The following is a 14,958-nucleotide window of genomic DNA, read 5'->3' on the forward strand; positions in this document are numbered from 1 at the left end:
TCATAATTCTACTTGTTATTAGTTTGATGCGATTTCAGGTCTTAAGTTATTTATTCTCTAAAATAGTCATGGATTCTGCACATTACGTGTTAGACCGTCGATATATTGTTACCAAACTGAATAAGGAATAAGTACTCCTTTAACCCCAAAAGGGTGACCCGGTGGTTAAGGCATGGGGCTTTTAGGGTGTGATACCAGTAAGGTCACAAGTTTGAGACTTGCCAGGTGCTACCTCCCATTTAGGCCAGCCACTCCAATTGTGTAGAAGGGGTCTTCAGGCCTCTGACCATCTGCCGGTGATTTAAGGCCCAATGCTTGAAGTGGCATTGGACATTGAGCTAAGAGATTAGTCTAAGGATTCAAGTTGGGCCTGTACTCGGCGACGCAGGGCTTCCAACCCCCTGGCTCAGCCCGATGTAAGCCCGGCTAGTGGCGAACTGGAATACCCTGAATCTAAAACAAAAATACCTTTTGTTTTCATCTCTTTTTTTGTAAAGATGAAGAAAGAAATTCTATTTTCTCTTATGCCAACCAGGAACGCAATTTTATTGTCTGCTTTCTTATCCCTTTCTTTCGTCAGTAAAACAGAGCCAAGATTCCCCAAGGAAGAATTACCATTGATGGCACAATAGTCACCTTGGATGAACCCTAAAAGTAGTGGTGAAACTGGGTTGCATCCTACAAATTAATCACCATCAGTTTAATCGCTGACGATAAAGGCAAGATCAACCCTTAATTGCCTTTGATTTGGGAGGGACCTGAGATAGGAAAAGAAAGTTACCTCCTTCTACTAGCCTTCTCAATAATAGACAGCATGAACTTCAATGTTGGCAGATAAGAAAATATATTTGCTTCATGACAGCAAACAGGAAATCTTGTGCAGGACAATATTCTTATATGTCACGAACTTAAACCAGAAAAGGGCTAGACGTTAACATGAATAAGAGCCGATCATGAAACCACACATCACATGCAACAACAGAATGAACCGCAGATCAAGACATATCAGCAAACAGATTAAGAACCGAACACAAACAGCTGTTAGTTTAAAGACATCGGCAACCATACTCTGTACAAAGACCAAAACTGGCCAAGAGTTATAAAAGTTGGTTCATTTTATTCTTCTTCATCATCATCATCTCCATAGCAACAAGGTATCAGCTAGTGCACATGAACATTTCAGCCCTAATGGGTACCCTCAGATTTCTGCGAAAAATAAGAAAGATTATGAAATTACAATATCGAAGGAAAAAATAACAGTTACAAATATTAGATCCTGGCACCCATTTTATGAGAACACCAGAAGAAACAGAAGAAGAATAGCATAAAAGTAGGAAAAGATTTTAAGTGGAACCAACTACTCAAATGCCAAGATCATCCAAGAGAGAAGCTTTCTCAATGAATAAATAAAGGGCCACGAAATAAATAATAAAACAAACGCACTAATATGACAATCCTACACCAGACACCACTTCCACTCGAAGCATAGGATTGGGCAACAGGACAATGTCGAGGCTGATCTTAACATAAATTCACCTATTTGGCTTTAATCTCTTACATCTCAGTCATGAGAGAGAGAGAGAGAGGGTCACCAACAACTAGAACCACTTCTTACTGTATTATTTGAGGAAAGACTAGTTCGGTGTCAACGCATAAATCAAACCAAAATCTACAGCTACAGTGCATACAAGTATCATTGCACAGTACAATAGCTATTATCTAAAAGAAGGCTATACCATTTGACTTATAGTTATGGGGGTCGTGGGAGAGGGCAACAGAACCTTAAATGAAGAGGAAGGCACAATTTATGTTTTCTGGACTTTAAAATGAACAAAATGTACAACCTTGAGTACTAAATACGAATTAGAGAACCCAAGCACCTAAGTCTTCCTACTACATGCAGTACTTGATCTTCCCCCTCAAACCATGCTTTTTACTAGTTCAGTTTTCTGTGTGCAACTGTGTTTATTAATAAGACGCCTATTTTGTCAAACAAATTAATATGATTCTTATGACCTGATATTCTTGGCTCAACCTGGCTGACAGCAAGACACTTCTGCCATTGGTTACAACACCTACTCCATTATATGCTGATTTCCTTTTTAACAAGTCAAACTCATATAAACTCAGTTCGACTCGTATACCTCATATAAACTCGTATAACTTTATTTTTATTATTTTTTATAATATGATTTTTAAATTTTTTAATGAGAACATGTTAGTGAGGTGCCTCTGGGGATGTCACTTCGTTGATTGGTGTTACTTACCCTCATGCGGGGCCTCTGGTGGTATTCTTATCATGTGGGATAGAAGGGTTGTTGAGAAATTAGATGTGTATGTGGGGGAGTTTGTTGTCGCTTGTTCTTTTAGGAGCGTAGCCGATGACTTTACTTGGGCCTTCGCGGGGGTATACGGTCCTAACCTTGACTCTGTTAGAAGATTACTCTGGGACGAGCTGGCTGGCCTTGCTTCTTGGTGGGAGATGCCTTGGTGTATTGGGGGTGATTTCAATGTCATTCGTTTTCCTGCTGAAAGGTCTAGGGAAGGTCGCCTTAACGCTGCTATGATGGAGTTCTCATACTTTATTTTCGAGCAGGGCCTCATGGACTTTCCTCTCGCTGGAGGGACTTTCACGTGGTCCAATAATCAGGAGAACCCCTCCTGGTCTCGTATTGACAGATTTCTTGTCTCTCCAGATTGGGAGGTCAAGTTTCCAGGGTCTATTCAGAAAAGGCTTCCTAGATTGTGTTCTGATCATTTCCCTATCCTCCTGGATTGTAGTGGCATTCAATGGGGTTCCAGACCGTTCAAGTTTGAGAATATGTGGTTGAAGGCTGAAGGGTTTGTGGATAGGGTTCGGCTTTGGTGGGAGTCTTATCGCTTCCAGGGTTCTCCTAGCTTCATCTTCACTCAAAAGCTTAAGGCTTTAAAGATTGATCTCAAGAGGTGGAATGAACAGGAGTTTGGCAATGTGGAGTTTCGCAAAAAATTGCACATGGAAGAGTTATGTACTCTTGATAGGTTGGAGGAACAACAAGGTTTATCTTCTGAAGAAAAGGAGAGGAAATGTGCGGTCATCAGAGATCTGGAGAACTCTACCTTGCAGGAAGAGATTAGTTGGAGACAGAAGTCTAGGGTTCTGTGGCTGAAAGAGGGTGATAAATGCACTAAATTCTTCCACCGGATTGCTAACTCGAACAGGAGGTCTAATTCCATAGAGTCGCTCTCCATCAATGGCTCTGTTTCATCCGACCAGCAGGTTATCAGAGAACATGTGGCTCAATTCTATGAGTCTCTCTTTACAGAACCCTTCCCATGGAGACCTAGAATGGATAATATTGCTTTCGACACCTTGGATGCAGCTGAGGCCTCTTCTTTAGAACTTCCTTTCGAGGAGGTGGAGGTCTTAGAGGTGGTGAAAAGCATGAATAGAGACAAGGCACCTGGTCCAGATGGGTTTTCTCTTGCGTTTTTCCAAGACTGCTGGGATGTGATCAAGACAGATCTTATGAGGGTTTTCTGGGACTTTCACTCTCAAAGCAAGTTTGTTAAAAGTGTTAACGCCACTTTTATTGCCTTAATTCCGAAGAAGTCGGGGGCTGTGGATCTAAAGGACTTTCGTCCTATCAGTCTTGTTAGTGGTGTGTACAAGATCATTGCAAAAGTCCTTGCAAATAGACTTAAAAAGGTGGTGGAGAAGATTATATCATCCCCTCAAAATGCTTTTGTGAAAGGCAGGCAAATTCTTGATTCAGTTCTTATTGCCAATGAGTGTTTGGATAGTCGAATCAAATCCGGCGATCCAGGGTTACTTTGTAAGTTGGATGTTGAGAAGGCCTACGATCACGTTAACTGGGATTTTTTACTGTATATGTTGAGAAGATGTGGCTTTGGGGAGAGATGGTGCTCTTGGATAGCGCATTGTATATCTACGGTGCGATTCTCTGTGCTGGTGAATGGCTCCCCAACCGGTTTTTTCAGTAGCTCCCGTGGCCTTAGACAGGGTGATCCTCTGTCACCATTATTGTTTGTCATTGTGATGGAGGCTCTTAGTAAGTTCTTCTTCGCTACTGTTCAAAAGGGCTACCTTTCAGGGTTCTCTGTGGGTTCTGGCAACAGCGAAGCTATTAACATTTCTCACATATTGTTCGCAGACGATACTTTAGTCTTTTGTGGGGCTAATTCTGATCATCTTCATTATCTTCGTATGCTCCTTATTTCTTTTGAAGCTGTGTCAGGATTGAAGATTAATCTGGCCAAATCTGTGATGGTTCCTGTGGGTGAGGTGGATAATATGGACGGTCTGGCTAACATATTGGGTTGTGGAGTGTCCTCTCTTCCTATTAAGTATCTTGGTCTTCCGTTGGGAGCTCCTTTCAAGGCTAAGTCTTGTTGGGATGAAGTTGTAGGGAACATTGAGAGGCGGTTGGCTAGCTGGAAGCGGCTGTATTTGTCGAAGGGGGGTAGGGTTACCCTTATAAAGAGTACTCTCTCCAACCTTCCTACATATTTTCTCTCTCTATTCCCTATTCCCTCCAGTGTTGCTAGTCGCATTGAGAAGCTGCATCGTGACTTTTTGTGGGGTGGCATAGGCGACGAATTCAAATACCACTTGGTCAGTTGGTCCAAGGTTTGTCATCCTATTTCTGAAGGTGGTTTGGGCATAAGAAACTTGAGAATTTTCAACAAGGCGCTGTTAGGGAAGTGGTTGTGGCGTTATGCTTATGAGAGAGAAGCTTTGTGGAAATCCGTGGTGGATGCGAAGTATGGCTCTACTAGGGCTGGTTGGTGTTCCTTAGATACCCCTGGGTCTCACGGTGTGGGGAGTTGGAAGAACATTAGGAAGGGGTGGAGCTTGTTTTGTAGATATACCAGACTTATCTTGGGTAATGGGTCGAGGATTCGTTTTTGGGATGATGTTTGGTGTGGAGAGATGTCCCTCAAGGAAGCCTTTCCAGTTCTATATGATATAGCTTGTGTCAAGGATTCTTTGGTAGAAGACCATTTGGTAGTGGTAAGTGGTTCCTATCAGTGGGATGTCAGATTTTTCCGTGATGTTCACGATTGGGAGGTGGAAGTTATGGCTTCCTTTTTCTCCTTACTGTATTCATCCAAGGTGGCTCAAGATGGGGGGGACAGGCTTTGGTGGACCCTCTCTTGTAAAGGGTTTTTTGATGTTAGATCATTCTATAAGGCTCTTGCCTGCAAAGAAGCTTCTTTTTTCTCCTGGAAAAGTATTTGGCGGACCAAGGCCCCATTGAAAGTGGCCTTCTTCGCTTGGACGGCAGCGTTAGGGAAAATCCTCATCTTGGACAATCTCAGAAAGAAGCGTGTCATTGTGATTGATAGATGCTGCATGTGTAAAATGACCGGGGAGACTGTGGATCATCTTCTTCTTCATTGCGAGGTTGCACGCGCTCTTTGGTATGTCATCCTTAGCCGGTTCGGTCTGTATTGGGTGATGCCTTCTCGGGTGATAGACTTATTTGCATGTTGGTGGTCGGGGGGACGGTCCCGTAGTGCGGTCGTGTGGAAGATGGCTCCTTGTTGTCTTATGTGGTGCTTGTGGACGGAACGCAACGATAGACAGTTTGAGGACAGAGAAAGAACCATAGAGGAGCTCACTTCCTTTTTTCTTCATTCTTTGTACTCCTGGACGGCTGCGTATTTAGCACCTCTAGAGATTAGTTATAACGATTTCCTTGTATTGCTTTCTTCTTCTTCTTCTTAATTGTCTCTCTTGTATACCCCCTGTATACTTGATTGCGCTTTTCGTTTTTCTAATAAAATTTTCTTCTTACTTATCAAAAAAAAGTATTTTAAAAAGTAAAAATGAATTCTTTTCGTAATTTAATAGATATAGCTTAAATTATCGTAATTATGAGCCTTTATATAGATATGTGTATTTGTGGGTATATGAGTGGGTTTGTGTGTATGTATCTATGTGTGTTTGTAATGAATATATATACATATTATAGGACAAACATATAAATTCGAGATTATATTGGTTAAGATTCGAGTGAACTTATCTAATTACTCTAATAATAAATCTTAACAATAATTAAATAACTAATAATAAGTATGGATTTACGAAGAAAAAAAACCCTTAAACAATCACAACATTTAATTTACATATGGAATGAATAAATTGATTGAGTAGCTTGTGAACAACCTCGAGTTCATTTGAAAAATTAAATGAGCCAATCTTGAATATTCAATACTCAGCTCGACTCGGCTCAATTACAGCCCTACTACTAGGTTTACATACATATAACGAGCATTTGGAGCCCTAATGCTTGATTTCATTGCTGGGTAAAGTAAGTCAGAAAAGAAATTTAAACTTCCAAAATATGAAACTTTACCAGGATAATTACAGCCTAGGATATCCAACGACTTCAAAAGAACTGAACGAGGAGCCGTATGAGGTGAAAATCTCATGTACAGTTATGAGGAGACGACAACTTCATTTTCTGACCCTAAAACAACTATGTGGCTTTTTAGCAGAATTTTTCTATTTGTGGAAACAAAATCCAAGCGTAAAATAGTTTCAAGATTACCACTCTTAGCCCCCCATCATTATCAGAGAAAAAAAGAGCATATCATATTCTGTCCACAAACTGTGAGCTTCTAAGAAACCTAGTGACCAATAAACATGCCCTGCAGAAGGGAAATTCTGATGACAATGAAGTTAGCCAGCTTGCTCAGTTGATCTCAACATTTTAAATGCGCTCAAAAGCATATCTAAACTCAGGAATCCGGACCAACACAAGAGCTAAGGCCTCATTTGGTTGCACATACGCAATTATTCAAACGTTTTTCTGTTTATTTATTTATTTCTTGTTTAGAAGAAGCAAAAAATGACAGAATCAGAAATTGCATCTGCTGGATGAGTCAATAACTCAGAAAATCGCAACACTGGAAAGATTTTAGAAACAGAGCACCATATAATAACATAAGGCTCCATATATTTTTGCAAGAGTGATGCGGAGGGTCCATACCTTGTCACTGTCAGCATCCTCTTTCTCTTTAGCAGCTTTCTCTTTCTCAGCCTTTCTCTTCAGTTTCTCCGCCCTCTCCCTCTCCATTCTCTTCACACAAAGAAACAAATCGGTTGATCAATGGTCAAGAACGAAGGGAGACAAAGCCAAACAAGAAGCAAGAAAGTGATTACAGAAACGAAAAAAGGGAAATGGATAACAAAAGAATAGGACGAAAAATTAAACTGTGGTTGATGTTTCTGAGAAAGACTCCGAAAATAAAATAAAAAATAAAACAAAATGTTTCCTTCAAAGCGTCTCAGATTAAGAAAAAAAAAAGCATTGAATATCAAAATTTCTTCTCTTCTACTCTTTCTCAGCATCCAAACAGAGGTTCTTTCTTTCGATGAATAAGTAATAATTAAAAAAAAAAAAAAAAAAAAATCCGAACAGAGGTTCGCTTAATATGTTGGACTGGAATCGCTTTGATCGTTTGAAGGAAAAAGATTCCGAGACAAACAGTAGCGTGACTATTTTTTTTCCAGCGCTATATACATTTCCTCAGAAACCAAACAGAAAAATAATAGAACACCTGGATGTAGACGTTCTCAGCAGCGCGCTCCTCCTCGCTCAGAACCCGGCCCTTGCCGTCGCTGAAGTAGCGAGTTGCACCCCGAGTCGACTCCATTCGACGCGTCACACTCACTGAGACTCGGCTAAGCACGGATCTCATGGCCATTTCACGATTTGGGCTTTTCTTCGTTCCTAGTCAACTCACGGCTTTTATAGCCAGTTCGGACCCGGGTCGACGATCGAAAGCGATGTAGAAGCAACTGGGTGTAGTGTCGGCGCACGTGGTTTTGCGTTACTTGCGTCAGGGTGTAGTCTATCCGTTTGCACGTGAGAGACGCGACCTGTTTTTGGAATATGATGAGGAGCTTTTTTCCGCTTTTCACCGTTCATGAATAGTTCGTTTGGCAACACGATCTCAAAAACAAATATCATTCTGTTTTTGCTTTTTTTAAAAAAAAAAATTAATTATATTTAATTTAATTTTTTCTAAAAAATTATATTTTATTCAATTTTTTTTTTTTTAATTTCATCTCACAAAATCAAATTTTAGAATTCGGACACCAAATAAGAATTGAATTCTGATTTTAAAAATCGAACATCCGAAGTTCTTTTAAGAGTTCCTATAAATATGTTTCATGCACTTACTATTAATTAGTCTGGATAATAATTTCTAAAGAAAATTGACATAAACCAGGTTTTTGCCCTCCCCCCTTTACTTGAGCATGAAAAAAGAAAAAGAAAAAGTTGAGTTAAACGAATATACTTTTGGTTGGAAAATAATCCCACCGAGACCGGCCCATATTGAAATTATGGCCGGAAAGATTACCCAAAGCTCACGCAGACACAGTTTATCTACAAATACCTTTAGTTCGGTACTCACCAGTCTCAGATAGAAAATATCTCGAGAACGTCATGAAGAATACTTACTAAGTCACCCTAGAGGCCAATGCACCTTGAGAGACCATGATCGGTAAGTACAATACAAGTTAGTCTCGGGACAGGAACGTCCCAGATTGTGAAAATAACTTGTTCAATACAACTTGGTCTAATTGGTTTTGGGACAGATGCTTCCCGAGACTTCTAAAAGGAGACCGAGATAGAATATATACAGGATCTTTATCCCGATATGCTAGGAGGGATTCACGGGGAGAATCCTCCCCGAGATCCCATAGAAGGTTGAATGGGACTCCAAGTCGAACAAGATTTCCTGTTCAACATGACATCCTGCCTATAAGTAGGCACATGCCCCAAGTATGAAACACACTCTAAATTATTGTGGTTTCACTACTCCATACGAATTGTCTTAAGAACCTGATTTAAGCATCGAAGTGAGACTCCCCCAGCACACCTAACAAAATCTTTTTTTCTTTTCTTTATTTTGTAGCTAAGGGTGTAAACGAGCCAATCTTGAATGAGTAATTCTTGTTCAAGCTCAACTCTTTTTTTTTCTTTTTTTTTTTTGTTTGACTCGAGCTCAACACGAGCCTCCATTTTGTGTTTGAACTCGGCTCTCTAGGGTGGGATCCATGTGTGAGCTCGAGTTCGTTCATTTTGGCTGAGCTTGAGCTCAAGTACGTGGCTCGAGTTCGGCTCAAGTAAGCTAAAAAGATTGGCATGCCCCTGCGTCGAAATTGTAATGTCCAAGACATTAATTAAGAGTTTAAAACATGAATTAGACTAATTAAGTAAGAGATTAAGAGAAAATGTAAGAAAAACACTTAGCAAATACTTAGAATGGATTTTCTGTGAACTGTGTCCAGACGGGCTAAAACTTGTGTCTGGACGGGACTTACAAAAAGTTTTCATCTGCGACTCCTAAAATGCGTGCCCGGACAGGCTATTATTGTGTCCAGACAGGCCTTAATTGAAAATGTTGAAGTGAGCCCTTTAGCTCATTTCCTCTAAAATTCTCTCTCTCTCTCTCTCTCTCTCTCTCTCTCTCTCTCTCACACACACACACACACACACACACACATACAAGAAAAACACTATCTCTTATGGTTTTGCCATAAAACCTTATATCTTTGAAGATTTAAGCCTCCAATCTCAAATTCGACTTTGGAAACATGATCCTTGAAGCCAGATCTATGTTTTTACCGTTCAATTTAAGGTAAAATCCGAAAAATTTGTATCTCTCTAGATTTTGAGTTGATTTTCAGAGATTGAGCTTAATCTTTCAATATTATTTAGGTTTTGAGCATTTTGGAGTACTCTTAACCTTCCCCAAGCTTTGGGTCACGTTTTGGTGGATTTAAAGTAAAACCATAAAACCCTAGTTTTTGTTTAAGTGTTTAAGTTGTGGTTTTAAGTGTCTAATCCTAAGATAACCTTATGGGTTAGTATTATTTGTTGTTAGGCTATCAAATGGAACCCTAAAAATTCTATGGGTTTTTCATGAGTTTATCCCTTGAGCAATTCAAGAGTTAGTTTGAGGTTTAAAATTAGAAATACTAATGTGTCATGCAATGTGGTGATGAAGCAGCACATTGTGAGTATTTTGCTTACTGAGAACTCATGGTATTTTATAAGCCAATGTTATTTCAATTGATTATATACATGTGAATATAAAATAATAATTGAAATGTGAATAAGAAATGAAGTTAGAAATGTGCTTTGATAAGCCTTATGTGAAGTTTAAGTTTGAGAACATGTAAGTTGAAAAAAGTTATGCGATGCATGTGTTGATGAAAGTGTGTGAAAAAGTATGAGATGTGAATTGAGAATGATTTATGAGATATGTTTCTATGACACATTTGGATGAAAATTATGTAAGTTGAGTTTTCGAGATTGGATGAAAAGAAAGAATATGATGCTATGGAAAATGAAATGAATCGAAAGACTATGTGGAAGTATGTACATGGAAAGAAAATGTGAAAGAAAATACCACTAAGTTGTGTCCCCTTTGGTAAAGTAAAATGAAAGACCACTGGACTGCGTCCATATAATGATGATGTATGACATGTTTATGATGATTCAATTGATGATAATGGTTGGTATGCTTAGAGATGCCGGTATGTTTGTGAAATATTGTGAAAATCAGTGTGTAATATACTTTTAAGTTGATGAACTCATACTTTCACCTATACAAATATGACTAACAGTAACACCACGACCGTGTATATGCTAATGCTTTGGTTGCAGGTACCGTAGACGTCGATGAGGACCCTATGGCGCTATACTTGAGATACTACGATTGAAACATATTGTGATGGTTGTAGGAGTTGGACTTATAGATAGTCCGTATCTTGTAGAGACATTTTTATATATGGCGTGTGTCGTATGTGACACGTATTTTGTACAACCATTCTTTTGATGTGTATAATACTTTGATTAAGCTTTAAACATATAGACAATGTAATGGCTTTGTGTTGCAGGTAACATTTGGTAGTTTTGTAAGATTTAATTTTTGGTGCATAGATGTTCATCTCTCTTATATCAGGTACATATTATGGGATGTGTACATTGAGTTGGCTGAGTGACTAATCGTCAAGCCACTATGATGATTCTATTTTGTAAATAAAATAAAATGGGTCGTCACAGGAACTTCTCAAGGCGAAAGACGGCAACGCACAAAATGACTGTGAACAAAACCTTTGCATGATGGGGAAAAAGAAGAAAATGGCTGAGAAAATAAAATGAAAAAGAAAAAGACCATGCTTGAAAAAAGAAAAATGAAGAAGTGAAAAAGAAGAAGAATATGGCAAACAGACATGTTTGATTTGGGTGGATTAAAGAAGAAAGGGAGAAGATAGGAAGATGATTTAAGAAGCAAGCTGTTGAGTTGGGTAAGTGAAGAGTTGGGTGTGCTACTTTGCGTGCAAAGTAATACTATTTTAGCTTATTTTCCTGCACTCGCATAAGACTTGTTCAATTTGCCCAAGATGACAGCTCATTTTCCAACACACCTCATGTGGCATTCTAGATTTCCTAAGATAAGGCTAGTAAAGTGGATGTCAGCGAGGCGTGAAACTTGATTTTTTTTTTTTCCTACAAGTGAAACTTGAAAGCTTTTGCAAGAAACTTTTTGTATTCTGAAAGCAAAAGTAGGTCTATACTTAGGGTTGTATTCGAGCCGAGCTGAGATTGGGGCTGCCGAATTCAGCTCGACTACATAGAATAAGGGCTCGAACTCGGCTCGACTCGAGCCAAGTTTTGAAGGGTTGTTCAAATTCAACTTGTTAAGAGCCTAACTAAGTTTGAGTTTGGCTTGAACTCGGCTAACTTAATAAGCCGAGCCTCAAATCAAGCTCGATTGGATTTTTATAATGTTTTTTACTTAAAGAAACATATATTATGTTTAACTTTGATATATATTTCACTTTCTAAATAGAACGTTTGTACTATTACATATATTATGTTTACTATGTTAATATTTATATTTCACCTTCTGTGAGTTTGCCGTTCAATTTTACCATAGAGCGTTAGTGCCACATCAACGATTTTGCTTAAAATAATGTTTTTGTTATTTAATTAAAAATTAAAATCTAAAGAATAAATTTTACAAATAAAGCCTTAAAAAAATGTTAAAAAAAAAAAAAAAAAAAAAAAGAAAGAAAGCAAGAAAAAAAAAAGTCTTCTTTAACCTCTTCATCTTCTTCCTGGACCTCTGTACACGAACAAGTTAATCCATAAACTATGGTTTCACTCAGAATCAGGAACTCTAAAGGAAACAAAATTTTCAGACAGAAAGCAAAACAAAAACAAAAACAAAACAGTGCCACGAGCTCCTAGGACTCACGCGTATCACCCAAATATGGAAATCACCGAACAAAAGGGTATCTTGTATCTATTGGTGCTGGCCATCAAATGGTCTTTGATGTTTGTGCTTCATGAAATAAAAATAATAATAATAATTTTATTTATTTATTTTTTTTTACAAAATATTTCATCTTTTCATCTTTTATGGGGTTGTAGCTATACATTCTATTATCATGTGTAGAGTAACAATATGACAACCTTCAACTTCGGCCAACACAAAATAAAGTCAAAAAGGATTCAACCAAAATCAAACCCATAAACTCAATCAACAACAGGAGGTATGTTTGTCTCTTTTTTGGAGGTGTGTTTTGTCATTGGAAGACAAAAAAAGCTGTAGAACTTGGTAATTTATCTTTTAAATTTTTTATTTTTTAGACTTACTTAAGAGAGGGTTGTGGATTGTTGTTATTGAAAGAGCCTTGATGAGGTTAAAGAAGAAGAAGATGAAGGATTGTTCCACATAAATCATTCTATGCATTCCAGCTGTAAGGATATATATATATATGCTATGTTCCATTCAAACACATATACATATTGGTACAACTAGTCATGAAAATATCATAAATCATGCCATGCATCATGGCATGTTTGCCTTTCATCCATTTTTCTTGTTTTGTTGTTGACGCCATGGGTCTTTCACCCAATTGGTCTTACACTTAAGCTACCAATGAGACTTTAACTTAATAGTTTTACATTGCATTATGCCGATGGGACTTCAACCCAAGCGGTATTGTTGCCGAGGCCAATGAGACTCTCACTGAACTGGTCTTGCACATGAGTAGCCAATGAGAGTTCAACCCAAACGGTTTTACGTTCAATGTTCATAATTTTGTTCCATGCTATAATCATCTCATCATTTCACATATTCATTATGTTCATGCTATCATGCACATACGCATCATATTCTTCTCATCTCATTCTAAAACATATCATGAAATCCATAAATCTTACCGTAATTTCTCAATTTCCACAATATACTTTAAAACATATATCATCATCAAATCATATCTCAACATATTTTAAGATATTGAAAGCATTCATAATTCATATATTATTCTAAAATATTATCGGCTCGAGTTATCACATATGTAGCATTTTAAGATTTCACAAAACATTAAAAGTAGTATATTTTCTCACTGAGTTAAATACTCATATTGGCTGCTTGACTATCAGCTATGAAGTAATTCTCTACGTAAGCCACTTAATGTACCATTGTACAATATATTGCAAGTACACATTAAAACTAGTTCTACAACACTTCTAACTCTAAACTCCACTTAGGTTATTGATTTTTCCAAGACCCATAACCCATGGAAACCCATAGAATTTCTAGTGTTTCAATTGAAAACCCAATAACTACAAACAATAACCCATAAGAAAATCTTAGGGTTAGAAATACAAATTACCAATTTACAACGCTTAATAAAATCTAGGATTTTGAGTCTTAGCTTGGTTTCTCACCAAAGATGGAATCCAATGCTTGAAAATATTTTAGAGCACCTCTAAACATGGACTGCCTAGAGAAATTTGAGAGATTAAGCTTAAACTCCCATGGGTAAATCACAAATACAAGAAAAGCCAGGATTTTCGAATTTATCTCAAACCAATTAGTGAAAGCAATGATTTACACTAAGGATCACGTTTTCGGTGTCGGATTCATGTTTGGAGGCTTCAAAAATGTTAGAATCTAGGGATTAGTATCAAACCCTAGGGGGGAGAGAGAGAGAGAGAGAGAGAGAGAGAGAGAGAGAGAGAGAGAGAGAGAGAGAGAGAGAGAGAGAGAGAGACATCGTAAAGAAAAAAAAAAGTAGAGAAAATGAGCTTTTGGAACTCATCCAACAACATAAATCTTAACCTGTCCGACATGTTAATACGTCCAGACACGCCTATGTGATACGCACATCCAACACTCTCGGGTCGCACTGTCTGGACGCTTAAATGTCCCGTTTGGACACGCGTGAAGAAATGAACTCTCGGGGAAAGCTGTCCGAACACAAATTGGACTCTCAATAAGATTTGTCTACTAGCTGTTCGGACACGGTAGCGAACAAGGCTCTATGCATGACCCGTTCAGACATAGCAAGTTCCCTGTCCAAACACCCAACCTAGAGTGTAATACCCCAGTTTTTTTTTAAAATCAATTAATAAATTTTTTAAAAAAACTGGTGTGACGTCCCACATCGCCTGGGAATGAGGATGTGCTTATATGTATAAATGCACCCTTTATGACACAACGCGTTTTAAAGCCGTGATGGTCATGAACCTATCAGAACTCCGCAGTTAAGCGAGCCGCTGCGAGAGCAATCCCAGGATGGGTGACCTCTTGGGAAGTCTGATATGGGGAGCCAAAAGCGGACAGTATTGTGTCATTGGGGGTGGATCGTTACAAATGGTATCAGAGCCATTGCCCAGCCTGAGATGGTGGGAGCGTGCACAAGCCTAATGAGGGACGCCAGCGGGGACGCTGGGTCCAAAGAGGGGGTGATTGTGACGTCCCACATCGCCTGGGAATGAGGATGTGCTTATATGTATAAATGCACCCTTTATGACACAACGCGTTTTAAAGCCGTGATGGTCATGAACCTATCAGAACTCCGCAGTTAAGCGAGCCGCTGCGAGAGCAATCCCAGGATGGGTGACCTCCTGGAAA

General features: G+C 38.6%; 1 protein-coding gene across 1 annotated transcript; it reads right to left on the minus strand.

Moving 5' to 3' along the window:
- Window positions 1–984: 984 nt before the first annotated feature.
- LOC133879381 (uncharacterized protein At2g27730, mitochondrial) lies at window positions 985–7,757 on the minus strand. The gene is made up of 3 exons (XM_062317921.1): window positions 7,570–7,757; window positions 6,999–7,088; window positions 985–1,206 (listed from the first exon to the last, which is right to left on the minus strand). The coding sequence occupies exons 1-3, from the start codon at window positions 7,714–7,716 to the stop codon at window positions 1,186–1,188; spliced, it is 258 nt and encodes an 85-aa protein (XP_062173905.1). The 5' UTR covers window positions 7,717–7,757; the 3' UTR covers window positions 985–1,185.
- Window positions 7,758–14,958: the final 7,201 nt, after the last annotated feature.

Source organism: Alnus glutinosa, chromosome 10 (assembly GCF_958979055.1).
Source record: "Alnus glutinosa chromosome 10, dhAlnGlut1.1, whole genome shotgun sequence".
NCBI classification, from domain to species: domain Eukaryota; kingdom Viridiplantae; phylum Streptophyta; class Magnoliopsida; order Fagales; family Betulaceae; genus Alnus; species Alnus glutinosa.